Source organism: Amphibalanus amphitrite, unplaced genomic scaffold (genome assembly GCF_019059575.1).
Source record: "Amphibalanus amphitrite isolate SeventyFive unplaced genomic scaffold, NRLGWU_Aamphi_draft 001233F_arrow, whole genome shotgun sequence".
In the NCBI taxonomy this organism is placed as follows: domain Eukaryota; kingdom Metazoa; phylum Arthropoda; class Thecostraca; order Balanomorpha; family Balanidae; genus Amphibalanus; species Amphibalanus amphitrite.
In genome coordinates, this window is record NW_024882726.1 from 136,580 (window position 1) to 163,456 (window position 26,877).

Sequence of the window (26,877 nt, forward strand, 5' to 3'; positions counted from 1 at the left end):
CAAGATCAACCAGAGCAAATTGCAGAATGCGATTTTATACATGATCTGTTACATAGGTGAGGGGGACGGATAAACGACCAAAAATATATTTACTGTATGAACATTGGGCGTGCATTGTTTGAAACAAGTACCGTACGCCGTCCCTGGGTATTATGTAATGCGTCCTAAAAAGCACGCATCACAGCATCACTCAATTCTATAACAGTAACATAGAATCACAATGCTTAGCACACTGCCAAAATAGCAGGTAACACTAATGGAGCACCAGGTCTCGGGCGTAGCCCATTTAGACTTACTACCTCCGCAAGCCAGATTATAACTGACCAGCGACCGGGGTGAAGAGAACCTAGACAGGAAAATAAGCCGCGATAAGTCAATTACAGTTCAACGAACTAAACGTCCTATTGACTAGTGGGCATGCCGACGTCAAACGTCTAAGGTGGTTTAAGGCATTGGTTTGAGCTGTCGCGCCTTCCGCTCCGCGCATGCACCTTATACAAACTGATTCCGTCACTACAAAAAGTACAGAGATAATTATAACAAAATCAAATGTACGCACCATCACATCATCTTCGACACTCGGCTTTTAACAACACGGCACATCTTCCCATTGGTCCCATTTACCGAAGGCACTGGGCTGAGCCGCCCTAGCACAGGTTCATCGTACGATTATTCCGTCTCTGTGCCTGCCCAACTAGCACGGTTCACGGCACTCCCGCTCGCCTTACCGCGGTTACCACCCCGGCCCCTGCGGCGTCTACCGTCGCACGATGAGGTACAGGTTCTCCTGGAGGCCGGCCGGGCTGCAGCGGAGCAGACCCGGCGGCAGATCGTCCGGCTGGGGGTGCGAGTACATGTGCTCGATATCCGCCACAGACTCTGCAAACCAGCACAGACACCGTATAACGTGTCAGTCGTGATACAGGCACGGTGTAGAAAGGCGACACATTGCGTGACGTGAGATTATTGCGACGGGGCTGTGGATAAGCGGATGGCAAAAAGTGCCTTTCTGTACAATCTGCAGGAAGGTACTTCTTTTGTCACTGATTCATTGCATCACCGTGAAAGCTCTTATCAATAGAAACTTTCAAGTGTCAAATAAGAGCAACCGATACCGCTAGCACTATGCCGGTAGTGGTACCATGCCGATACCGTCCATCGATGGTTCGTTAAATAAGCGCACATGAACGTAAAACGATATCGCTGTCGACGCCTCCCACGCCACAACTAACCGTAAGTCAGCGCATGAAGCGAGATAACACACACCGAATCGACGCACTTTGTTCTCAAACGATACTGTTACCGGTAACAACTGTACACTGATTTTTAACCTCGTCTAACATTATTCGGCTCTCACACCATACTCTACCTGCACCCCCTCTCCCCGCCACTCACCGAACTCTGGTCGGAAGTCGGCGGGGGTGACACTGCGCGGCGTGCCCCGAAACTCGCACGGACCATACTCGACCGTGCTGAGCAGGTACCGACAGCCGGGCGCCATCACCGAGCGCAGCAGCGCCGCGTACCTGGCCAACGCGCCGATAACCGTCAACTGACAGCTCGTCACAAGCTCAACTTCCCAAAAATACTTATTAACAAGTCATAGGTAATGGGCACAGATAAGTCAACGGATGCACATTACTGAAGCGAGTCGCCATTTCGTTTTACAGATTTCCCTCTCACCAAATTAACGCATTCTGCTAGCTGCGAGTGTTGCATTGCATCAGCTGCAAAGTAGAAACCATGTTTGTGCTAAGACCGCACCATTCTTACTTGGGTCTATCTTCCACGTTCATTGCCACGTACGAAGCACGGTCCCAGATCCCGTCCACGGCGCCGATAGTTTCTCCGCTCAGCCGACAGATGTCAGCACGGTACAGCCGGAGTCGGCCGTCCGCCGTCTGCAGGTCCAGGGAAGCCACGGTTAGATAACGGTTTAGGAAGAACTCGGAGATAAAAAATCCGATCAACGATGCCGTGAACCGTCAATCAATAACTGTTACAAGCAACCTGGGAACATACAAGATGAGATGAAGGACGAAGGTGTATTAGGTAGAGCGAAGAACAAAGGTATTTTCACGTTTAGATTCAACAGTCAACCACTGCCCGCAATGGATGCAATGAAGTTTTGCATCATGCACAAGTTGAAGCACTGATGGCGACATCTATACGTACTCTTCTGCAACATACAATGCTTACCTCAAGGCCCTGCTTACCTGATACAATGTTGCTTCGGGAACTGAGGATGTAGTAAAGTCCAGCTTGTTTTCCGCGAAAAAGTCGAGGATTGCTTTCTCAGCACACTCAATTCCAATCACAGTGTGACCCTTTGAATGTAACCTGAAAATAAATAAAGATTCAGCATTAAAATACATTAGCAAATAGGGTACAGTGCTAAACAGACTTCAGACCTCATACCATGCAAGTGTCTGAGGAAGACGTGTCGAGACTCGGAATGGTCCGTGCTGGGATATTTAGATACCTAATATCAGAAACAATACTGTTATCAGTTACCCTTTCAGCGTCCTGAGTTTTTTTGCTTTCTAGTCAGGTCCAGCCTTCGTCAGAAAATCGTAATTTATAGATGAATGCTACCTAGACTCAACGGTTGTGCCTGATAAGCCGAACTTGTGCACTGTGCAGCACCAGACAGACACAAATTAGTTCCTTTTCTGCCACTCATTCGATCGGGAAGCAATTTATATCGAATGTTCAACGAATCATCGATAAATAATTTAGACCGAAACACGAAAAAATAAACAAATGATTGGAAGCCAATTTAACCTCATGTTAAATGAATCAATCGAAAATAACTTTTGCCGAAAGTTAAGCGTGTCTCACACAATGCGAAGATAAAACATAACATCTTAAAAGACGTAGGTAACGAAGCGGTTCGTAAGTCGTCCCGACCAGCTCCAATGCCTCCTTTGGGCACGGACATAAGGGGTCTAAGCCAAACGTAATTTTGGAGACGGAGCAGCAGCTTACTTCTTTCCAGTCTGAAGCTTCCTATCACTGAGACAGGACTCATCGCTAAGTTTGACTCACCACATCATATCCACAGATTTGCCACACAGTGGCACCAGAACCGTTCTGGGGCGATCATCGGGAACGAGCTTGTCATACCACCTTTTCAAGTCAGGGTGCACTTCTTGCTTGTGGAAGTTGATTTTTCCCTCTGACCATTTCTGCTCCCAGGAACCCACTCTTTCCTTGTCCATCTCTCCTGCCATCTGAAACAATGCATGATGAATAAATGATGCATGGAAACAACAACGCAGTGCACTGGTATCAGATGACTCCAGTGATCATGGAGCTCACTGTCATATCAAAAGCTACTTATGTGCTATTTGACCCCTCGCCTGTGTGCGGCGTTTTCCAACGTTTGATGTGTAGGGGGAGGGGGGTCGGTTGGATGGACCCCCTGCAGTTCGGTCCCTGATCGAGCTAGAGCTTCGCGGAAAAAACAAGCGTGTTGCCGGTGACGACAGGTAGCCTTTGATACCCAACTTTAAGGTCCTGGGTCATTGATTGACCTTCCAGGTCAGGTTAATGACCCAAAAGTCGAGAAAATCGGGGCCCGCTAGAACTTCTCAAAGTGAAGCTGTTGTTTTTTTAGGGGTGCTGTCTGCTGATCACTAATTTCATGTTAGTTTTGATTACAGATGATGTCTTCACTCTTCATGCATCCAGGCCAGGACGAGTCAGGTCAGGTCAGGTCAATTAGTAGGCCTCCTCTCCTGCCAGCTATCCATAGTAGGTGTTAACAACTGCTAATGGCATCATAAGATGTTATGAAACACAAAGGCACTAAAACTATATTGTGAGTGTTCAAACAGATGCTGAATTCGAAATCAGCTCCAAATCTACCCTAGAAGCATGTAAAGCTTTAAAAAGTGAGCCACAGTCATCAAAGGTCAATGCCAATGCCCAATGGCCTTGACCTGACCATCACCACATGACCTGTGGTGATGGTTGACACCCACCATAATGCATGGGAATGGGACCAACATTATTTCACATATTTGAGCATTTACAGTCAAAAAAAGACGGGAAACGTGCAGATAATGTAAGCTCACATATTCAGAATTGCGATTCCGGCCAAACATGCTCTTGAGAAAAAGGTGAAAGGTCAAAGGTCATTTAGGTCAGTTTCATAAAATTTTCAGGATTGGTGTAAAATTGATCAACTTGAGGGTACTGAAAGTTTCGCTGTGATCATCCACTTGAAGCACGAGTTATTTGCAAAAAGCAAGCGGGGTCCATTGACCATCTGAGTCTGACTCTGACCCCCTACAAGTGCGAGGCATTTAAATCCACACATATCTCTTATAACCCTGGAAAACTCTACTGCTTAGAGCTACAGCAACAATAATTATGAACCATGAATCATGTGTAACTGCTCCTATGGGTCAGGATTCAGTGGTGCTTCCCGCATGTGGCATGAGATTGTTGCCCATCCATGCCCGAACAGGACCGGAGGTTTCGACGTATAGTAAAGGATCTGACCTGGTGTACAGGGCCTTCAATATGACTGTCCTGAGGATGGAAATGCTGGAACGATTAAGGATTTGATGATTTTCAAAGCATTTTATAATTAAATTTAGCCGGCATGCCTTCTGCGACGCAGCTATGACGTTTACGGCGCAGAGCTGCAGGAGCTTCAGATAAAGACTACCGATTTCCGATTCATGTCATTCATCAGTTTAACGTCATATTGATCAAACACGACTGACACAGACCGGCAATGATTCTCAAAGTTCTACGTGTACCAAATATAAACAGCAAACTTTCAAATGTTGACAAATCACTGGCAGTTAAGGTAGCCTCAATTTGACAGTGGAGATTCCAATGAAGACAACTGACAGCAAATGTTAGAGCTAATGACGTCAATACTCAGGGACAAATCAAAATGCGTTGGGCGCTTATGAAAAGACAGTTTGGTGCTGTTTCTTGGATTAAATATTGATCAGTAAATAAAATTTTATGATTTAAAGGAGATTGATCAATAGCAAGCACTTTTTGACTGTTAAAAGTATCTTTATTTGCTCAAGAGTCAAGATACTGATCAATGCAAAGTAATTAATGACGTCGTTTCTAAGCTTCTGTCAAATCAAGGAAACATTTAGCAGATAGCACTGCATCTGCATCATGCATTATTTGTTGATTACCGTCGATCTGTTGGTTGGATTTCCGATTTCTTCGATTTTAAGGTGGTTTGTCGGGGTATATCGGGTATATCCAAATTATGCAATATAAGCGTGAAATTAGTGGTTACATCCGTGCAGTTGTAGAAAACCACTCCCATTTCTGTCCAGAAAATGGGTAGCCTTCAACCTCCAGAGGTTGAAGGCTACCCATTTTTGGGGGATTCTGATTCTAGTGTCTCGACTCATAGGAATAGTCGGATTTTTAAGCCTGGAATCGCTTAAAGAGCTTAAATGAAAAGTGCGCTGAAGCCTCAATACTTTAACCCTAAGCCAGAGGGCTGTTCACGGGCCCTATGTGCGGTCGGACCGCACACAGCCTCGAAGCTCCGCCCACTTCGTCCCTACGTCAGCCTTCCGTCACCGCACACAGCGATCACTGTGGCCGGTTGGGACTGGCCACAGCGGACCGTCCACCGCACGCAGCCGTGACGTCAGAACCGCCTACCCATCCCCTACCCCCACGCCTGCTGGACGCACCGCACACACCGCACGCAGCAGTGTGCGGTGCCCGTGAACACCCCTCAGGTGAAAGCATCATCTTACTCTTGATTTCACTAATTATTTTTGACTTTCTGTTCACTCCTATTGCTCGTCCCGTGCTGTATTCATTGGTGCACCTCAAACGATCGGGCAGCCTTAAAAAATTCTACCTACTATAGGTACCTTCCAACCAATATTTGCTGCAGGTAGGATTGGAGCATTGCACCTTAATTCAAATTAGTTCCAAGAAGAACATATGAATTTAATTCAATAAATATCAATATCACAGATCACTATGAGTGGATCAAAAGGGAACAGACCATATAGCTGTCAGTGTCTCATTTTCAGCTGCTACGCCCCTGTTGAGGCACAGAGTGTGTGATCAGGAGCAGAACTGGCAATGGCCAGTCCTCCAGTCAGTGGAGACAAACCGCTGACAACCGACCAGATCAGAGAAAGGGCCAATGACTGGAACTTGGCCTCAGATGTGGGCCTTCTGGCCACCTTGCAATCATTCTCAGAGGTCAGTATTATATGAATTACTTACAATTTTCTGCTTATTTTTATTTAAGATAAGTATCTATTCAATTAACTTTGTTTTCATTTGAATGAGATGGTTGAATGGTTGAATATTTCATAACCCTTTGGATGTTTTGGCCCTGCACCTGTGGCAGGCTGTAAAGTACCAATGCTTATCTGATACCTCAGGCTCAGAGCATTTGATCATGAGCGTATTAGACAACAACTTCCCAGTTGCATAATCACCCACAATGTCCTGCCCCCTTATATGCGTCTGATTCTCCTTTTATGGCTTCACCAATAGCAGGGTAACCAGTCTCCACCTTCTGTCTCTGACCATGTCTCTGTGCGCTCAGCGGCTGTGACGCTCTGACCGCGTCTCTCTGCGCTCAGCGGCTGTGCTCGCGGGCGGAGGAGGTGAAGGCCGAGCTGGCCGGCCTGCTGGCCGACTCGGCCGACGCCCAGTGCAGAGTGCAGACGGCCGCCACGCAGCTGATGCTGGTCTCCAACAGCCGCTTTGTCGAGTCGCGGGTTTACGAGGACGACAGTGCCGAGACGGTGGCGGCGGCGGCGGCGCCGGAGAAACAGGTGGGTCCGGGGATCGCCAGTGAGGACGCTACCACTGAAATGGTTGGCTTTGGTTCTGGCTGCGGTGATGGGAGAGAGTGGCATGGTCCGCTGACATGAGGCGGATCATATGGTCGCAGTACGCGTAATTACCTCGCCGTCGACTGGCCAATGCAAAACTCGCCCCTAAACGCAAATAAACAAAACAGCTCGAATGTCACAACTGTGTTATCAGTGCCTATATCGAAATTTAATCTACACAGAATAGTTATAAGTGACGTATCGTTTTCGTCCTTTCTAACCGCTGAAAAAAACTAATGCCGCTGATCGTCGTCAGACCGTCTCGAAGGAGGACGCGCAGAAGGAGACCCACAGTCGCCTGTGTGAGGCGCTGGCCCTAGGCGGGGAGCTGGTGGACCGGGCCTACGAGCGTCTGGAGGTCTCGGACTCTGACAGTGACGGAGACTCGAGCGACAGGTGGGTCCGACTCCGAGCTGATAGCACGGGAGAGTCCAGCGGCAGGACGGACAGTGCGGGCTCCGGGAAACAGGACCTGAAAAAGTGGGCTAGGTTATTTGTGGTAGCTGTCATGTTGTGAATTTTATGTCAAGCGTGGAGCTTAAACCAAGAGTGAAACGAAAGAAGGAGTGGATTCGGTAGAATGTTAACCTACACCGGCCGTTTTGACCCCCTCCCCCTCCCCATCGTCAGCCTGCCGCTGGCGGTAGAACCGGTGGACCCGTACCTGCGGATGAAGCGGCCGCTCTGTAACTCTGATCGCCTTTATTGTCAGCCTGCCGCTGGCCGTGGAGCCGGTCGACCCGTACCTGCACCGGCCGCTCTGACCCCCTCGCCCCTCCCCATTGTCAGCCTGCCGCTGGCCGTGGAACCGGAGGACCCGTACCTGCACCGGCCGCTCTGTAACTCTGATCCCCCTTATTGTCAGCCTGCCGCTGGCCGTGGAACCGGAGGACCCGTACCTGCACCGGCCACTGTATAACTCTGATCCCATTTATTCTCAGCCTGCCGCTGGCGGTAGAGCCGGTGGACCCGTACCTGCACCGGCCGCTGCCCTACATCATCGGCAGCCGTCAGTTCGCCGACGACGACTCTGTGGGTCTGCAGCTGGGCGGGGGCCCGCCGCCGGCCGACACCGAGGACGACCTCACAGACCAGGTGAGAGGCCACCTCACAGACCAGGTGAGAGGCCACCTCACAGACCAGGTGAGAGACCACCTCACGGACCAGGTGAGAGACGACCTCACAAACCCGGTGAGAGGCGGTCCTACAGACCAGGTGAGAGGCGACCTCACGGACCAGGTGAGAGACCTCACAGACCCGGTGAGAGGCGACCTCACGGACCAGGTGAGAGGCGACCTCACGGACCCGGTGAGAGGCGACCTCACAGACCAGGAACGATAAGAAGTTGGTTTCTTTCGGTGCCTACAGTGCCTACCGTCAAGAGTGTGACCTAGATTACTGGTTGTTATGCCGGTAAAATGTCTCGTGTCATTGCCGAATCAGTGATGTGTCGTACTCAGCCAGCGACTGACGCTGCTCCATTCCACAGGAGACCACTGGCGAGCTGCTGGACGGCACTGGCGACACTGGAGACGTGTTCGTCCCCGCCGCCCCCGCCCCCGCCGCCGCCGCCCCCGCCCGGGCGGCCGCCCATCCGCCGGCCGATGACGCCTGGAGCGACTCGAGCGGCGATATGTTCGACCCGGGGACGCAGGTGGGCGCCGGCCGCCAGACGAGGGCCCGAGAATATGGATCACTGATGGATTGTTCATATCCTGGGTGATTGCTCTTGTCACCACTAACTTACCGACGATGCATCCGCTGTTTTTTTTTTTTTTTGCACGAATTTTTCAAGGTTGATTGATGGAGAGAAAATAGCACCTCTCAGTCTTGGGGAGTGTTTTTTGGTAGTTCCTTAGACTACAATGCCTCACAGCATAGAACCCGTTGGTAAGACCTGACGTAGTTGATATAAGGCCTCAGACCCATTCAATGTTCCATATGTCCGATGTGACGTGAGGTTCTGTTTGTTGCCGACAGGTGGCGCCAGGTGTTGCCAGTCAGAAGACGAAGTCTATGGAACGGGAGGAGCCGCCGCGGAGACAGACACGCGCCCGAGCGCCCTTGGAAGGTATGGCGCTACAGCAGTGGGAAACCCCATGGCGCTACCTATCCTGCACACAATATTCTTACCTCAGTTGACTGTGGTAGTATCTTTGTTTGTAGTTGAGCGATTATATCCTGATGGTAACGTGATCAGTTAAAAAAAAGCACAAAATAAGGTTTACATTCCTTCATTATGCCTGTGTTCACTCTGATAGCAATGCATCTGATGCGGTGTCGATGGTTATTTCGTTGTTTTGCGGAATGCCCCCGGCGCATGATTGCCCATTCTGTCCGCCATCATCCAGTCTAAGCTGCCCGGCCACCCATACCGCCCCTCCCCACCACTCCCCCGACTGTCATGTAAACACCTCGTCCCCCGCCCAGGAGACCTGTTCGCGCCAGAGTCGGACTCTGGCTCGGAGGCCGGTGACGGGGAGCTGTTTGGTGCCGGCCGGCCGGCGGCGGCGGCCGGCCTGTGGGCTGGAGCGGCCGCCCCGGCAGCGGCGGGAGAAGACAGCAGACGTCAGGGGGTGGAGCGGCCCGACCAGCCCCCGCCCGGTGAGTACAGACACGGGGAGGGGAGGGAGGGGGGAGGGAGAGGGCAGCAGACGGCAGGGGATGGAGCGGCCCGACCAGACCCCGCCCGGTGAGTACAGACACGGGGAGGGAGAGGTACAATATCCACAGGGACGACGTCCCCAATCCATAACCATCTTATTAGCATCAGATGTGTCGCAAGAGAATCATATTGCCTAAATGCTTATCGACACAGACATTTGCTGCAGGCTGTGGTATCGGCTATCAAAATTAGATCTGCGGTGCTCGAAGTCGTCTGAATGTTTTTGATACATCGCAGAAGTTTCAAGTGTGCTACGCGACGCCGCTAGTTATGACGAGTACCAGACTTGTTTGGCTGATATATTTCCGTCCGGGGCGTTTTGTTTGGCTGAATTCCTAAAACCCGGGCATTATGGCTGAACTTGAGCCGCATGGACTCTGCCCTCTGCGAGCGTCGAGCGCTGTGGACGACACGATATGATTCATGTGCAAAACTTCCCGCAGCCTCGCGGCACATTGGATCCATATCTTCCCAATTATCTATGTCGATCGCGAATGGTAGCGCCTACATGTCAATAGAAGAGCGTCTCATTGTTGGACGGACTTGGCTTGTATCCTAGATGCTGCTGCGTTTCATAACTGGCTGATTGACAGCTAGGCTCACTCATGTAGTCTAATAACAACACAACCTCCACCGTATGTTGGCTGTTGGTTCTCGGTCTCGGATCGTGAGCAGCTGCTCGCTGTTTTACCCGGCTGGTTCATGGATAGTCCCTGCCAGTCACTCGTCTGGCGTTCACGGCCTTGCGATCATGGACTGACCATCACCGGCCACACATCTTTGTGAAGTTGCAGAATGTGCACAACATGCGTCCGACTGCTGAGATTTCGCCGATGGCTCATAACTTCTGGTTCTGACTTCTGACATATGACGTTCTGTTTCTGACACTTCTCTGACCCATCTCTGACAGTCATTAGCGGTACGTTACCTGATCCGCTCTTGTCCCGCTTCCGACCATTTTTCGCCATTACGTGGACGTTCTTACGGTGTATTTCGCCCCGAGTTGTAAGATGATCCACCTCTGTGCGACCTGTTTGACGACAGCTAATGAGCCGTGGTGTCGGGTTTCAGACGACCTCGGCTCTGACGGCTCCAGCCCCGGCGGAGAGGATCCCGCTCCGGCTCCCGCTCCGGCTCCCGCTGCTGCTGCCGCGCAGCCGCCCACTCCAACACGACGGGTGAGCCCTGCTGAGGGACGTCGGCCTGTATTTATTGTAGCATGATACACACGAAACTTAAAAAACGCGGGCGGTGGGAAAGTAGACGAAAAATTGTTTCTGGGCTTTGCAGGTTGTTTGGACATACTCATCATAGTACCTTTGCTTCATAAACATACAGCGGTGGTTAATTCGATTATTGTTACTCGTTTTCATTACAATACTTGATAACATTGTTTGTTATTGGTAGATATGTGTAGCGCGTATCTGGTATTTATGTCTGCTGTTGACACGCTAGTCGCTCCAGGCTGTTCGCTCTGTGCGGCGCCCCTGCCGTCTCTGACCTCCCCTCCCCGTCAGCTACCGGCCGGTGCCGTGGCGATGTTCGGCGGTCTGGACCCGTTCTCCGCCCCCCGTCGGAGGGAGGGTGACAGCAGCTCCTCTGACGAGGACGACCGGCCGGCCGCCGCCGGCCGACAGAAGCGACGGGGACCTAGGTAGGTGGACGAACAAGGCTTCGAGAGCTGTGGCTGTGCTCTACAATGAAACATTGGAGAATGATAGTCTGGGCGGGATCCATCTTATAATCTTGTTCCAGTATGCACTAAATGGACGCATTATTCGACCCTTACTCGAGTTGCCGTGATCGTTACGGACAGGAGTTAACCCGCGCCCCACTGGGGTCTGCGTGTAACACGCCCTACTGGGGGGGGGGGGCTATTCATAGCCCCCCCCCCTCCTTACTCCGAAACTACTGGGCCGATCGTCAAAATTCAAACGGCGTCTGATAGCCCCGGAAAAACTGTCGAGCGAAACCTAATTTCATTGACCTCGAGGTCACTGATGACGTCACAGGTCAGGTCAAAGTAAAAATTATTAGCATTTTGGCTTCTTCACGTTTTGGGCTCTGGCCGCCGTCTTACAAGTCAGATCAGGCTCATTTTGGGTTCACACTTTCGTTAACAGATGCTCTAGATACTCTGAGGGTACCAAACTTGTACTTTGATTTTCAGGTCAAGGTCAGGTCATCACAGGTCACGAAAATATTATATCATCCGTCGGTCACGTGACACATGTTTTATGGTCCATTTAGGCCAAACATTTCGAATTTGATGTCGTCTGTGTCATTCGAGGTCATTTTGAGTCAAATTTAGCTTAGGTCAGGGTCAAATTTTGAAGTTAAAATTTTTCAACAAAAAATGTGTCTATTGGATGCAGTTTGAGCTCAGGAACACGATGGTGTTATTTATATTGGCGTACGATGTCAAATTCGTGCTGAAAAAAAAAAATTATTTGAAAAATTAATAATTGTTAATTTTTTGCTGAATAATGCGTATAACTTGGCCATTTTTGAAGATATTTAGCTAAAACTTGCTAGAGTTAGTCATAATAATGCGTTCTATCACATATATTCCGTTTTTTTTTCGAAAAGTAAAAAAAAAAATGAAAAAGAATGTAAAAATATAAATTTTGAATTTTATTATATCAAATTTTCGAATTTTTCAAAATTTCGAAAATCCGAGATAGCAGTTTGATAGCGCAGTCTATTCTGAGTCCTCTCATGAAAAGAAATTGGATCTAGCTTAAAAACTGAGCTCTTGGGAGCGATTGCCGTGGTTCAATGTTTTGCGTCGAAATCGGCCGAACATGACGTCACTCTGACGTCATTTCCGGCCGACCTATGGTAGGTACGAAGTTCAAATTTTGACACAAGGTGTCAAATTAATTGCAGCCGAAGGTACTGAAAGTTTGGCGTCGATACGTCAAGCGGTTTGGAAGTTATTGCAGAAAAACGGGAGGGGGGTGGGCTAATAGCCCCCCCCCCCAGTGGGGCGCGGGTTAACACTCCTCTCCCCTGTGTTCCAGACTGCACGCGCGGCCGATCAATTCTGAGCGCTCGACGGTGCCGGTGTCAGACGACGAGGAGGACCTGTTTGGGGGACGGACGGCGGCGGCCCCGGCCGATCGGCAGCCGGGGAGGTCGGCACCGGCCGCCTCACACTCCCCCGCCCCGGCCTCGGCGAGAACCGCAGCCGCCCAGCCGGCCCAGAGGAGTGGCGTCGCGGCGGCGAAACCGTCGGCCAGCCTGTTCTCCAGCAGTGATGACGAGGATATGTTCCATGCGGCGGCCAAAGCGAGCGAGGCTGCCGCCAAAACTGCCGCGGCGGTCAGAAAACCTGCCGCTGGGCCTACCGCTACCGCCCCTACCGCTTCAACTGCTGCTCCGGCCGCCGCGAAACCCCCTCCGAAAGGTCTGTTCGATAGTGACTCGGATGACGACATTTTCTCACTGGTGGCTCCCGGCCGAGCGAAGACACCGCCGAGGGCGGCGGACGCGGGGAAGAGGGTCGATCCTCTCGCCAACTCCCCTCCGCCAGTCCGGAGCAGCGGTGCCGCGACTGCCACCGCCCGGCCGCCGCCACTCAGCACCGGTGTAGAGAATGTCCGCGCGATGGGTCCGACTGCCCCTGGTCCATCTGCGCCTGCGGTCAGCGCGGCGACCGGGGCAGCGCCGACCGTCCCAGCGGCCGCAGCCAAACCGCCGGAGAAACCAGCGGCACAGAAATCCAAACCTCCCGTGAGCAGCCTGTTTTCGTCCAGCTCAGAGGAGGACCTCTTCGCCAGCTCGGCGTCGACGGGACGGGCGCCTGCGGCGAAATCCAAAGCTGCGGCAGCTGTACCAGCACCAGCAGTGGAGCCTACACCACCACCAGCACCGACGGCAGCTCAGGCACCAGCACCACTCTCGGTGCCAGAACCAGCCCCAGCCCCAGCGCCGGCGCCGATGGCCTCAGCCGCCGCCCCCTCAGCGGATGTTACTGCTAAGCCGACGACCGCTGCTTCAAAGGCCGCTCCGGCAGCTGCCGCCCCAGCGGCTAAGACGAAGAAGGCCGTACCCGCCAGCCTGTTTGACTCAGACAGTGACGAGGACGACCTGTTCCACCCTGCTGCGGCCTTCCGTACTGCTGCCTCCGCTAAAGCGACGCCAGCGTCGACCGATGTGACGAAACCAGCTAGCCGAGCACCGGTTAACGAGAAATCTCAAGTAGCGCCGAACAACTCCGCTGCAACAAAACCGGTGGACGAGCACAGACCAGCGAAGGGCTCTGCGATCTCGCCTGACGCGGTGTCTCCTCCGGTAGAACCCACCCCGGACCCCTCTGAGAACCGAGCGCCGTCTCCGGCCGCGGTGGACGCTCCCGACTCCCCCGGCGTGGTCCGTCGGAGCGGCGGTGGACCGTCCGGCGCGCGGCCCGTCTCTGCCGGCCTGTCGGCGCTGGCTGCGTCCATCGAACACCAGCTGGGTTCCTCGGCTCGGCGGCGCTCCGGCGGCCCGGCCGGCGGCGTGGCACTGTTCGGGGCGGCGGGACCGGCGGCGCGGCTGTCCCCGAGTCCTCCCGTCAGTCCGACCACCCACCCGCCGGCGGACAGCGCCCGGGAGGTGGGGAGTCCACCAGAGAGTCCGTCACAGAGTCCAGTGAGGAGTCCGGCCGCCGCGGCTGCCGGCCTGCCCCCACCGGAGGTCGTCAGACGCCGCCCGGAGCCGAAGCGCCACACCCGACCAGGTGGGTGCGACACAGACTAACGGCCGGACTAGATGTAGACTTTGTAATCGAAAGGCGACCTTCACTGCTGTTACACAAGCAGCACATACCAGTGTTCTTTCGTTCTGCTAGTCTATCAAAGCGTCATGAAGTACTGCATTGTCCTAACCTCACCAGTCAATGTCTCCGTTTGCTGCGGTGATCGATCTACTACGCGTTGTCGTCGGTCCGTGTCGCAGCTGCGTGGGCCGCTCTGTTGACCTCGGGTGTTTGTTTTGTCGGCAGCGTCCGTGCCGACGGGACGGCCGGAGGTCAGCTCTCCGCCTCCGACACACACTGCCGCCGACCTGGGGCCGGCCGACCCGCTCGACACCCTGCCGTCGCTGACAAAGGTAGGTACGGTCCGCAGCGCGGAGCTGCTGGACCGGGCTTATTACTGCCACTGTTATTGTTCTTACTGATATTGATTTTCGTACGAGTATATTCGCCAGCTGTTGCGTTTCATTTGGGACGGTTTAACATTGCACAGCTGCAGCTGCAATATAAATGTAAGCTCCATGTTCAATGGTCATTATCATTGCTATCAACGATGTTATTAGGCGCTCAAAACAGGGGCTTACATCGCTAATCGTGACGTTTATTGGTCTAACTAAAGCTGATACGATGCCAAGTCGGTAATGAAAAAAACGAGCTAAAAAGTAATTAGTACAATAAACTCGTAGGTATTCAATATAAACACAATCCTCCAACGAATTTAATGTATCAAACAAACTATGCTAATTGCATGTTGATTTGGACACCCGATCTACTATTCGTTAGATTCCTTTTCTCTGAATTTCACGCATCACCTACCACCAGTTCCACGTAGCTGCACCTCCACCAGTTGTTTAAATAGCGGGATCTGCAAACGCCGGGCACTCTAATTGCGATTTGATCCTGCCCCAGGCCATTATTGCTAATGCACCGCCGGCCTCAGAGGCTGAACCCGGCCCTTGATAGTCGACTACGGCCGGCCTAATTGCCGTCTCCGTCGTTGTCGGTACTCGGCGGCGAGGTGTCTAATTGCGAGTGGTGTGCCTAATTGCGGCACTGTGTCGGCTGGCCGCCGGCAGTCCCCTCTGATCTCTACCTGCCCTCTGGCTGTGACCTGGCTCTCTCATTTGACCACCCGCCCTGTCTGACCTCCGCATCTCCCCTGTCTGCCGGCTGCCCCGCCCAACCGTCGACTCCCCTCTTGGACCGCCGTCTTCTCTGTCTGATCGTCGACTGTCCTGTCTGACCGTTGTCTAACTGTTCTGACATTTTCTGTCCGCAGGAGCGGCCGCGCGGACCGGTCAAGCGTCGGCCCAGTCGGAAAAAGCCCGGTTCGAACCGGCTGTCTCTGCCGCCGGAGTCCAGCCAGTTCCAGTCGGTCACGTCGCCCGCTCCGGCCGACGAGCCCCCTGAGGACCGGCCGGTGCCGTCGGCGGCAGCGGCGGCGGTCAGAAGACCCCCGGCCGGCGGTCAGCGGCTGCCCGGGCTGATCAACGCCGAGCTACGAGGCCGGCTGGCGCGGAGAACGGGCAGCGATGCCGCCGATGGCACGGATGGAAGTGGAGGGCCGCCACTGTCGCCCGAGACTCCCGGTCCGTCTACGAGTGGAACAGCGCCTGTGCAAGATACGGCGCCCGACCGGGGGAGCGCTGACGTGCGCACCGCGCTGGGAGGAATCCCCGAGGACCCGTCAGCAGCAAGGAGCCAGACCGCGATATCGCCGGCGGTGGTGGCTGACTCTGTCCGGACTGGCTCTACCGTACTAGAGACTCCTGTGGCGTCGGATCGGACGACGCTGCCGACTGCCGTCCATCCAGTGGTGCCCGAGACACCCGCCGCGCCGTCACCCACCGACCTCGCCCGGCCGTCTGTGCCGGCCCGACCGGCGGCCGCGCCTCCCCCGGCGGGTCAGACCCCCGCCCCAACACCCGGGAAGGCCTCAGCGTCGCCGGCGGCCCGCGCGGCAGCCTCGCTGTTTGACAGTGACAGTGACGAGGATCTGTTTCACATGCCGGCTCCGCGTCCGGCCCAGAGGGTGACGGATGCGTCAGCCGCGAGCGGCGCACCGCGGGTGGCTGGTGAACCACAGAAGACAGTGGTGAAGAGTGCCGTTATACCGCCATCCTCTGCCAAGCCGGAAAGTGTTGCGGTTGGCGGCAGTCAGGAGGTGACGGGTAGTGAGCAGGACTTGTCCAGGAATGGGGAGCGTTCCACAGAAACTGCCTCTAAAACTGCCTCTATCGCTGCACCCAGCAAAAGTGACTTCTCTCCATCTCCCAAGCCTGTGCTCAAACCAAAGCCTTCATCCTCTCATCCCGTGCCCCAGCCGTCAGTCATCTCTGATCCTTCAGCGAGGGAAATGCCGCCTGAGGAAGACTCCACGCTGCCGCCAGCGCCGCCGCCGCCAGCTGGCGGTCTGTTCGATGACAGCGATGAGGAGGATTTATTCCACTCGGTCCCAGCCCCGCAGTCGGCGACTGGTGCGTCCGGCGCGTCTGTCTCGGCACTGGGAACCCCAGCAGGCGCTCAGATGAGGCACGATGAGGGAAGGCGCGAAGGTGGGGTTAAAACGACGGCCAAAGAAGAACTCGCAGGCACCCAAGCCGACACACGAGGAAGTGAGGCCGACAGGCCTAGGTCAGCTGAGGAAAATGTCACAGTGCGGGATGAGGCGACGGCACTGACTCATGCGGATGACAATCACTCTGTCCCCAAGACGGGGTCTACCTCAGGAGTTCAGCCTCCTTCGCCCGCACCAGTCACAGCAGCAGCCGAGCCGGGGCCCGTCAAGTCAGCAGCCGCCCCGGGGCCTGTCAAGCCAGGTCATGGCATCTTCGACTCTGACAGTGATGAAGACCTGTTTCAGACCATGCAGAAGTCAAAGCCGGCTGTGAAGGAGCCTGTCGAAGCTCCGAAAGCACCTTCGGCTGAACAAAAAAGCATGCCGACGGAGACATTGTCGTCCGCGACTTTGTCCCCTGCCAGTCGGGAACAAGACGCCAAAAGGAGCTCAGAAGATAACGTGGGCCGAGTCGCCGACACGCATAAAGCGGGGGATGAGGGATCAGCGTCCAGCGAGGTTCAGCGATCAACTGAAGAGAAGGCTGAGATGCCATCCGATTCCGTGACACAAAATAACGCCGCAGAATCACCCACGCCAAGTCAGCATTCTAAAACCAGCCGCAGCGTTTTCGAATCGGATAGTGAAGAAGACCTATTCCAAACAGTCAAATCCAAGCCCAAGTCTGCTCACGTCCCTGGCGCAGCCCCTGTTTCTGAGAATATGAGTCCTGCCCCCAAGGTGAACCCACCACTGGCTGTGACGAACAAATCTCCCCTGGAGGTTGCGGTGCATGAAGAGAAAACACCGAGCCCATCAGGCAGCCCCAGTGACACCGACAGTCCCGCCGACATACAACCCCCGCAGTCCTCCGATAGTCCGGAGCGCAGTGCGGAGGTCACGGTCAGTGGTGACCAGACCGGGCCGTCACCCGGTGGGGGTCGGAGATCGCCACCCGGGGACGTTGGGTCGGCTCAGGACGAACATAGCGCTGCTAATGTGGCTAAAGGACATGACAAGACGAGGACAGACGGCGGAGGCAGCTCTGGTGTTGTGTCAGAGGCGGAGACGGAAGGGGCGTTGCCAGCGTCCAGTCAGCAGGAGTCGACTTCTGGAGATGCTGTGAGCGGTGTCCCTGCGAGTGAGGCTCATTGTGCCATCAAAACCGCCGCGCTGGATGCTGACGAACCGGTGTTCAGTGAAGTGAAGCTGGCAGCTGATGACAAGTCCCCTGAGGCGGCCGTCGCTCCCCCGACACCTGATACTAAGAGCGCCTCTGTCGCGGCTCCTCCCTCACCCCAGACCTCTGTTGTTTCCGAGTCCGACCCCATTCCCCCCGCCGCCGCGGCCTCCACCGCTGCCAAATCGAGCCGCAGTATTTTCGACTCGGATAGTGATGAAGAGGACCTTTTCCAGACGATGAAGCCGAAGTCGGCCGTGAAAACACCGGCCACTGGCCAGAAGAGCCCCTCACTCAGAGCGTCAGCTATGTCTGCAACCGTGACACATACTGAGACCAACGATCCAACTGCGAGAATGAAAGACGCTACTTCAGGCGTGGCTGATAACACTGATGTCAATTCATCGAAGCCAGTGAACCAGAAAAGCCCGGCGACTGCCACTGCCATTGCTGGGAAAGATGCTGTTGATACTGAGCCGCTGACTGTCGCGCCCGGCGCCGCCAGCCCGCCTGCTCCACTCGGCAAAACGGGCGGCTCTCTGTTCGACTCTGACAGTGACGACGATCTGTTTAAATCAACGAAGAGGTCCAAACCAGCCCCCACCAAAGCAGTGCCGGTGAATAATAATGCTGTGACGAAACCAACGTCTGAGGCTTTCAGTTCAGTCTTGGGTAAAAGCAAGAATATTCAAAATTTAGAAAAGAAGCCGACGAAATCGCCTTCGGATATCGGAGAAATCAGGCCAGTGACTCAGCCTGGTAAGGAGACTCCGAAGAGCGTTGTTCTGCCTCGCACTTCGCGGAAGGAGACGAAGCCGAGCCGTGGGTTGTTCAGCTCCGACAGCGACGAAGATGATCTGTTCTCGACGGCCAAGAACCGCCCGGCTGTGACCCCTAGTCCCACCACCAACAAGCGCTCCTCGCCTGCGCGGCAGCCCCAGTCGGCAGCGAATGCTGCAGCAACTGCCGCCGTTCGGACGGTGGAGCCGCCCAAAGTAGCCGGTTCTCCGCTGTCGGTCTCAGCTGCGGCGCCGCCACAGACTGCCGCCCCGGTCTCTGCCCCTACTCCAGTCCGGACCTCCCCGTCTGCCGTCCCTGCCGCCGCCCGGCCCGCCGTCCCGCCGCCAGCCGAGGACAGTGATGATGACGACCTGTTTGGCAGCACCAGGAACGCGCCGCGGCCAGCCAGTCTGAAGGAGGAGGGCTGGGAGAGGGCAGCGGCAGCGGCGGCTGCCAGTCGGGCCCAGCCGCCCGCCAAGACATCCGCCTCGTCCGCCGTCACGGGCTCGGGGAGAGCCAAACCGGCCGCCGCTGTCCCCAAGACCGCCCGCGCCCCGCCGTCGGGCAGTCTGTTCTCGGATGATGACGATGACGCCGATCTGTTCAGCTCCGCCAAGACGGCCCCGGCGGCTCGGGTGCCGGTCAGGGCGGGCGCGCGGCTGTTCTCCGACAGTGAGGAGGACGAGGCGATGCCGACCCAGGCAGCACGGCACGCGGACCAGCCCAAACGTACAGGTGAGTGCCGTCAGGGGCCAGTCGCTGCGCGGTGGGTCACGTACGTGTCACCCTGGTGGCCCGCAGGCCCTCGCTGCAGCCGCAGCCCGCAGTTTTCAGTGTTAAGTGCGAGAATGTCAGCATGTCGGAACGGATCCCACCGACATTCTATTACAGCATTTTACCCTGGTCGCTGGCGCTCAAACTTTGTTCATTTTGTTCCCGAGATTAGCTGGGCTGATCGAGTGGTGTCTTGTGTGCTTTCCTCGGCTTTAATGTGTCTGACGGTGAAGGCAGCTAAAACAGAGGCCCTCTGGGGAAATGGTGATGGCAGATAAGTGTGTTCCAAACCTCCAGCGCATTTAACTTGTTTACGGGCAGGTTCAAATTCCCAGCTCCACAAAGTCTAATTTTGGAAAATAAAACTGATAAATAGGAAGATTGGATCGGGTCTGCCACCGACAGTGCTTTTTCTGTGAAAGTCGATAAGTTATCGACAATGTTCGCTATTCGGTCATCAGTTGTGGTGCCTTGCAGAATCCATAAAAGTCAATTTAATGAGTTTCGCTTGTATGGTATTGCAAGCTCGTTCAAGAGGTACTTTGAAAGTGTTTTAAGTCGAATGCTCTTCCAATATGTTTGTACTGTACGCTCGCTAGCAAGTCTGTGAAATTGGCTGTTGACTATTTTGGTATGACGTGAAGAAAGGTCGGTTCTGATTGCGCTTCACAGTTCACTGAAATGCGAATTTAATTATGGTACCGGTTACCTCACGTCATGTCCGTGGGGAGTGATCGATAGTTTGGGAACACCTTCTTGATGCTACTGGCTTATGGGCTTCAGAATGTTTCACTCAGCACCGCCAGTCTATTTCTGTACGAGCAGGAACCATTTATTGACGTGACCAAACATCGTTGGCCGATTAAAACAGCATTTGGTTCTATTTCGGAGTTGCGCCGGAATTGATGGCGCTGCTATGAAATGGGCCGCTGCCCGGCGGAGTCACGAAGCTAGGGACGGTCGGACGGTCGGTCATTAGGGCGAACAGGTCGACTGCGGGCCGAGCGCGCCGGCCGGTCGGCCGTGCATCGCGGCTCTGGTCAGTTCAGCGGTGCTGTGTAGGGGCAGAGGGTGAAATCAAACTACAGTACACCTTTTTGCACTCAAAATAGGCATCTTTTCATTCAATTTCGGCGAATTGCATTCAATTTTAGCGATCTCTCTATTCGAAGCAAATGAGAGATCGCTAAAATTGAATGCAATTCGCCGAAATTGAATGAAAATATGCCTATTTTGAGTGCAAAAAGGTGTAGTTATCTACTTATTCGTAGCATCAGATGTAGGTAGAAGTCAGGACAGGAGTCAGGAGATATGAAATGTGGCACTGGCGATGGAATTTGTCGATCTTGACATGATGAATTTACTGCCGGGCTGGGCGCTGTCAATTTGGTACGGTGGCAGTGACCGTGAGCCCATTGATGCCATTACGCGCCTCGATAAAATGCTCCGGCCGGCGTTATGAGGGCGTCATCTCATCGCCGGCCGATATTGCGTTCGAACGCTGCCGACCGGTGCGCAGCGGGCGCCGGCGGCGGGGCCTCTTAAAATAAGTGCCTGCTGCGCTGCAGACATTCCGGCCAAATGGCACGGCGTGGCGAGTTGTTCACCAGACACGAGTTGAGTGGCGCGTGGTTAGCTGTCAATGGGGGACTGCCGTTAATGCATGTTATTAGACGTGAAAATTACCAGCTTTTTTAATGTTTTGTTTTTACAGTATTTTACAATATTTTATTTTATTTTAAACATGCTATCGTGCATGAGTGTTGAATGATCGTGCACTAGGTGTTTGTCGAACTTCCCCGGCCCATATTACCCGTACCTATTGTCGCTAACCGTTGGAGACTAGCTAGCTGAGCCCAACCCCCTCTGCACCCATCGGACGCCTGTGTCGGCCGTCCGCCCCTCTCACCCCTCCGTCTCTCTACCCAGGGGCCGTGTCCGCCGCGGCGCCGGCGGGCCACGGAGTCTCTGCCGAGCTGGCCAAACCGCAGCTGAAGCCGGCCACCTTCGACCCGCTGTCGGGCCTTCTGGGCGACTGAGGACGGCCGCCGGCACCGGAGCGTGTGTTCAGCGACAGCGGGAAACGACCGATCTACGAGACAAGTCAGTCAGCTGCGCACTGCGCAGAGCCCATTTACTGTCACCTTTGGATGGGATTTTGATAAGTAACGCGTCACAGATTCACTCATTGCTGCAGACTGGGACCACTGCTGGGTTTTCGGGAGCCCGCTGGCGTCCTGTTACACCACTGTGCCTTCAGAAGTGACCTCTCGTTGGCGGGAAGTGGAGGCTGTTGTTACCTGTTAGAGTGCCGTATAGCGGGCTGATCGTTTGTCCTGATTGTTGTGCGTTGCATTATTGTTAGTAGCATGAGCTGTTATCGTCAAATTGCCATATCACGTCGTTTTGAATCGATGCACGTCCATGAGCTTCAACGGTGCTTGAGCGGTGCTCTGAATTTGTGGGGATTTGAATCATCGCTTTAAAAACATACTCAAGATTGCCTATTAGGTAGATTCGTTCATTACACATGGGGTTAGGTTGAGGTTGTTATGTTTAAAACATACTATCGCTCTCTAGGTAAGAGGGTATATATTTTCATGATGGTTTTAAGCCTACTAGCCAGATTATATTCGTTTACTAATCACGGGATGAGGCGTTGGCGGCAGCTGCCTGGTCGGTATGACGGCTCTGCCGACCGCGCCGTGGTGTGACCACTGACCGCCCCACGGACCGGCCCGGCCCGGCCCGGTCCGTCCGGTGACCCCGCCGGTGACCCCGCACCACCGCACACCCACATTCCGGCGTGTGACCGCCCGCGGCCAACGAGACCGAGTGGTCGGCCAACCGACACACATGTGATAACCAGTATGGAAAGCCATGTCTATCGAATAAACTCAGCATGTTTTTACACGGTGTGTGTTATGGGTAGAGTAAGAGCCTGTCTCTGGTGACAAGTGGCCCGCTATGTGCGGTTGTAAAGCGTAGATCGCTCTGTGTACAGGGACAGGGGAAGATGCAGTGGCTCTGTTGAGTTGATGGCCGACCCGCTCGAGGACCTCGCTAGCGCCATCGCCCAGACAGGCAGAATGGCTTCGAGATAAGGTGAGAAAGGCGAGCGGAAACTGGAAATTGAACTCGTCAGGCCGTTTCCTCGAATGGGCGGCCCAGGCCTCGTTGTGTCCAAAACGGGAGTCCGACTTATATTTTGTTTTATTTATTGTAGAAGACCTCGATGGAAAACCATGTGCCGTATTGTACGGCGAAGACGGAATGGACGACAGAGTCTACACGATGTGCACATTACATATCAAGATAACCACGAATAACAAACGTAACAGCACACAATAACAACGACGCCCCGATAACAATATTGTGGCGATAATTTCATCGATATTTCGAGCTTGCCATCTCTTTATCCCATCCAGCAGTTCCTTGATTTAATACGAACCGTATTCTCGCTAATTCGCATCTCTCAAAAACTTTTTCACCCCGAGGATCCTATATCCTGTTAAAAACTGACTGCGCCTCATAACAATAAAAGGTGCAATTTGTCAATCGCCGTAAATCACACCTCCCATCTGCAACTGCTGCAGCGGCGGCATATCAGTAACAAGTTGGCACCGATTTCATTTATGGCCGCCCATAGATCAGCCCTAGCGTGCGGCCTTCACCCGCCGGTGACACGGCGCAGCTGCGGGCTGCGGCCCCCGCCACCCGGAGCTCCTATCGGCGGCTCACAGGCGCGGCGCCGGTTCTGCGCGAGCCCCGCCCCCCTCCCCGGCAACGCAGCCGGTGGATGGTACGCAGACACATACACCATGGCATACCAGCACCAGTGGCTCTGGGGATTTATGTGCCTGTCAAGAATGATGCACGCCACAAATATGGGTCGTAAATAATGAAGAGTCCTTCGAAGTCATTATGACTTCGCTTTTAGCGTGAAATGTCAAAGTATTGACAACCAAAATTATAATTTCCTTTAAGTAACATGTGTTAATACACCACGGGCTCCTAATGCCCCGGCAGTCTGTGACGTATATCACCCACTGCTGACGTCACACTGTCTTGGGCCGTCACCGCTGCCGCGGCGGCGACACCGGACCGGCCGGGGGCGGTGCGGCGCGGCGCACGCACCGCCCCTATTACACGGTGGCTGCGTCTCAGATGTCCCAGGAGCCGAGCCACCAGATCGCGTGGTAGGTGCTGTTGGCATCCTCCCGCGGCCGGGGGCCCGTCATCCCGTAGCACAGCGGCGCGAACAGGTAGAAACTGCCGGACAAAACGAACGGGTATCGTTAGCTATAGGCGAGGACACAACATGAAAGGTGTCGCCTTGAGGCTTGATTTATCATTATAAGTGCCATTCTGAGCCTACTCTCGGCAGGGGTGTACTTTGAACAAACTAGACCATATTTAACGAGCAAACTCGCCAAGAGACCTGTCAAGGGCGTATAATAAGCACTGAGCAGGACGCAGGGCTCTCGTAATGTCACCGTTTGATCGTGGACGAGGTCTGAGGTCCCTTTACGGGCAGTCAGAGTGGCGGCCTCCCCGTAACCGACACAAGGGTTGGCGTGAAATGGGGAGAGGATTCACTGGCTCAGAGTGAGTCCCACTGTCGGTGGCCCGCCGCTCCGAAATTGCGACGGCGTCACTAACTGGAACGTGGGGTATTAGGTCGTTCAGGCTTACCATTAAATTGCAGTTTGTATCGCGGTGGCGTTTTACTATTGGTTCGAGTGACGAGTGGTCAAATAATTCGATGAACATTGTGACGATGCTCTTATGCAAAATTGCCCGGAAGGTCCGAACAAAATGGTCCGTACAGTGAGGCTAGACCACAACAGCAACAACGGACAGAAAGCAGCACGGTGCAACCTACTCGGTCCGTGCGTTTGCCGGAGCAGCGCATTTCGCAGTTCCGTGGATAGATGGCGGTAGTGTAGGCGCCTGGGATGATACTGTTCCGCCGGACAGAAAGCCGTAACTCTTATCGCGCTCAACAGATGTCACTACTGTGAGCGCCTGGAAGGATGCTGTGCCGCATAGCTTCAGGTGGTCGTAAAAGAGCCGTCGCGGCCGCGCCGCCGCGTTTGCTGAATTGTCTTGCCAAGCGATTGTTCGCGACTCGCATGACTTGAAGCTGGTACTTATGCGAAACGTACTTATGGGCGGTCACGCATGGAGTTTACTATGATGCATTGTTGTAACTAATCCGTGGTGCTCAAGCTCGTTCACTTGTAATCAGTGACGCCGCATGCTAGCACTTGAGTCTACTATAGATTGCTTATAAAATGTAAGTTTCAATGCTACGATAGCGTCCAAACATAGACGTAGGAACAGGGGGGGGGCGGGGGGCCATGGCCCCCCACTTTCGGAGGTGGGGGGGGCCAGCAATGTTAACTGCCCCCCCCCCCCACTTTTTGCTGACTTATCTGTCTGTACCTAACCTACCACCCGGTAACTTGACAACTATTCAGCTTGCCCTTTAATGAGGATTCCTTTTTGTTTCTACAGCGTTATTGACCGCAATTTCCTTCACTCAATGAAGGAAACCATATCAGAGACAAGACTGTGAGTCCTGGTGACAGCATTTTGTTGAATACGAGGCGCGGGACAGCGAGCACTAAAAAGGTATAGGCAATACTAAGACAATACTAGCACGGTGCAGGAGAATGCGTATACAAACGACCAACGCTTGACCTTATCTGCTTGGGGTCGGCATAGTTCGTCAAAGGCGTACTAGCTGGGGGCCAGGGTGACCGTGCCTCAGCCTCGGTTCAAACAGGCTGGGGGCCAGCAATGTCTGTTTCTGCCCCTCCCCCTTCCACTTTCAGTGAAGTGGCGGTCGCAGAGGGGGATCAGATTCAGGGCCATGCCCTTCCCCCTCCAAAGACTAATCAGGGGGCCATCATATCATTTGGCCCCCCAAACAACCAATGGGCCCCCATGGGCGTATGGGGCTCTGGCCCTTATTCGATTGTCACGAGACTCAAGAATTCCACGCTAGCTTAACAGCTCCCAAACCAGTCTTTGAGGATCCTACACTGATCGCGGAGGGCCCTTCAGTGGCGGTCAAGCGCCCACATTGACCGCTGAGAACCCACATTGACCTCATTTGAGGGCCCCTAAACCGGCCTCAAGGGCCCAGCCGGCGTCTGAGGGCCTCACACCGGCCTCTGGTGGCCTCATTTCTGTCTCTGGGGTCCCAAGACTAGCCTTTAGGTGCCTTTGAGGGCCCCGCACTGAATTCTGAAGACCCGATGCCGGCCTCTAAGGGTCCGCATCGGCCTCTGAGGGTCCACCTTGGCCTGAGGGGTCCAACGCCGGCCCATGCCGGTCTTTTAGGGCCCCACACTGACCTCTAAGGGCCCATGCTGACCTGTAAGGACCCACATTAGCCTATGAGGCCTTGCACGGGATTCTGAAGACCTGATGCCGGCCTCTGAGGCCCATCTTGGTTTTTGAGGGCCTTCTGCTGGTCTCTGGGTTCCAACACCGGCCCATGCCGGTATTTTAGGGTCCCACATTGACCTCTAAGGGCCCGCACTGGATTCCGGAGATCCGATGCCGGTCTCCAAGGGTCCGCATCAGCCTCTGAGGGCCCACCTTGGCCTATGAGGGCCCTCCGCTAGTCTCTAGGTTCCAAGTCCCGCCCATGCCGGTCTGTTACGGCCCCACACTGACCTCTAAGGGCCCATGCTGGCCTGTAAGGACACGCATTAGTCTCTGAGGGCCTTGCACTGGATTCTGAAGACCCGATGCTGGCCTCTGAGGCCCATCTTGGTTTTTGAGGGTCTTCTGCTGGCCTCTGGGGTCCAACACCGGCCCATGCCGGCATTTTGGGGTCCCACACTGACCTCTGAGGGCCCATACTGGCCTGTAAGGACCCACATTAGCCTCTGATGGCCCAAGTCGGCATCTTAAGGTCTCATCCTGCCCTTTGCAGGCCCTGTACTGGTCTCTGAGGGCCTTAACCCTCGCCGGTCGGGGGGGTGGGCGGGTGCCGCCCGTCCATAGGTTTTTTTCGCGATAGCTCCGAACACGCCGGCGATAGAGAGCTGAAGCTTGGCATACCTGACCTTTGAATCAAACGGGATCTTTTGACACCAACCGCATTTTCGGGTCAGATCAGGTCACTGACCCATGTGGTCATAAGTGAACCTCTGCACGGTCTTCAGATGTCGCAACTTCGCAACGCCCTCACTGCCAGAGGAGATTTCACAGGGAAATGAACCTTGGAGGACCTAGTATCCAATGTAGGAGTCTCTCAACTTGTATAATGTATATCTCGGATTTTTACTAAAGTTCATATGAGGTCAG

General features: G+C 54.2%; 4 protein-coding genes across 11 annotated transcripts in view; 2 read left to right on the forward strand and 2 right to left on the reverse strand.

Moving 5' to 3' along the window:
- Positions 1-70: 70 nt before the first annotated feature.
- LOC122371347 (probable thiopurine S-methyltransferase) lies at positions 71-4,862 on the reverse strand. 8 transcript variants are annotated; one of them, XM_043347604.1, is made up of 6 exons: positions 4,812-4,862; positions 3,049-3,233; positions 2,217-2,340; positions 1,774-1,901; positions 1,396-1,526; positions 71-879 (listed from the first exon to the last, which is right to left on the reverse strand). In XM_043347604.1, the coding sequence occupies exons 2-6, from the start codon at positions 3,231-3,233 to the stop codon at positions 758-760; spliced, it is 690 nt and encodes a 229-aa protein (XP_043203539.1). In that variant the 5' UTR covers positions 4,812-4,862; the 3' UTR covers positions 71-757. The 8 variants fall into 8 exon arrangements, with proteins under 8 accessions (XP_043203539.1, XP_043203538.1, XP_043203543.1 ...); XM_043347603.1 differs by having other exon boundaries at positions 4,816-4,853; XM_043347608.1 differs by having other exon boundaries at positions 4,791-4,841.
- Positions 4,863-6,054: 1,192 nt separating this feature from the next.
- On the forward strand, positions 6,055-11,180 carry LOC122371337 (WASH complex subunit 2-like). Its single transcript, XM_043347582.1, has 9 exons — positions 6,055-6,213; positions 6,603-6,797; positions 7,114-7,253; positions 7,799-7,952; positions 8,347-8,511; positions 8,838-8,928; positions 9,288-9,461; positions 10,594-10,700; positions 11,040-11,180. The coding sequence occupies exons 1-9, from the start codon at positions 6,091-6,093 to the stop codon at positions 11,178-11,180; spliced, it is 1,290 nt and encodes a 429-aa protein (XP_043203517.1). The 5' UTR covers positions 6,055-6,090.
- Positions 11,181-12,631: 1,451 nt separating this feature from the next.
- LOC122371339 (mucin-19-like) lies at positions 12,632-22,462 on the forward strand. Its single transcript, XM_043347586.1, has 4 exons — positions 12,632-14,245; positions 14,510-14,616; positions 15,540-19,512; positions 21,481-22,462. Exons 1-4 carry the CDS (start codon positions 12,793-12,795, stop codon positions 21,588-21,590), a joined length of 5,643 nt encoding a protein of 1,880 aa, XP_043203521.1. The 5' UTR covers positions 12,632-12,792; the 3' UTR covers positions 21,591-22,462.
- A 286-nt stretch (positions 22,463-22,748) lies between these two features.
- LOC122371338 (protein O-mannosyl-transferase 2-like) overlaps positions 22,749-26,877 on the reverse strand; it is a 43,286-nt gene continuing 39,157 nt past the window's right edge. Inside the window, exon 18 of the mRNA XM_043347585.1 lies at positions 22,749-23,823. Coding sequence (XP_043203520.1) covers positions 23,715-23,823 — 109 coding nt within the window. The 3' untranslated portion in view covers positions 22,749-23,714. The remainder of the gene's footprint in view (positions 23,824-26,877) is intronic.

What these genes read in the sequence shown, in the direction of transcription:
- LOC122371347 (XM_043347604.1), bottom strand. Translation starts at nt 3,233, where the DNA reads ATGGCAGGAGAGATGGACAAGGAAAGAGTGGGTTCCTGGGAGCAGAAA. An exon ending in AACGTGGAAGATAGACCCAA is followed by an intron (nt 1,527 to 1,773) that starts GTAAGAATGGTG and finishes CGCGTTGGCCAG; the next exon opens with GTACGCGGCGCTGCTGCGCT. An exon ending in CGACTTCCGACCAGAGTTCG is followed by an intron (nt 880 to 1,395) that starts GTGAGTGGCGGG and finishes GCTGGTTTGCAG; the next exon opens with AGTCTGTGGCGGATATCGAG.
- LOC122371337 (XM_043347582.1), top strand. Translation starts at nt 6,091, where the DNA reads ATGGCCAGTCCTCCAGTCAGTGGAGACAAACCGCTGACAACCGACCAG. An exon ending in TGTTCGACCCGGGGACGCAG is followed by an intron (nt 8,512 to 8,837) that starts GTGGGCGCCGGC and finishes TGTTGCCGACAG; the next exon opens with GTGGCGCCAGGTGTTGCCAG. An exon ending in GCCCGACCAGCCCCCGCCCG is followed by an intron (nt 9,462 to 10,593) that starts GTGAGTACAGAC and finishes GTCGGGTTTCAG; the next exon opens with ACGACCTCGGCTCTGACGGC.
- LOC122371339 (XM_043347586.1), top strand. Translation starts at nt 12,793, where the DNA reads ATGTTCCATGCGGCGGCCAAAGCGAGCGAGGCTGCCGCCAAAACTGCC. An exon ending in CCCTGCCGTCGCTGACAAAG is followed by an intron (nt 14,617 to 15,539) that starts GTAGGTACGGTC and finishes TTCTGTCCGCAG; the next exon opens with GAGCGGCCGCGCGGACCGGT. An exon ending in GGACCAGCCCAAACGTACAG is followed by an intron (nt 19,513 to 21,480) that starts GTGAGTGCCGTC and finishes CTCTCTACCCAG; the next exon opens with GGGCCGTGTCCGCCGCGGCG.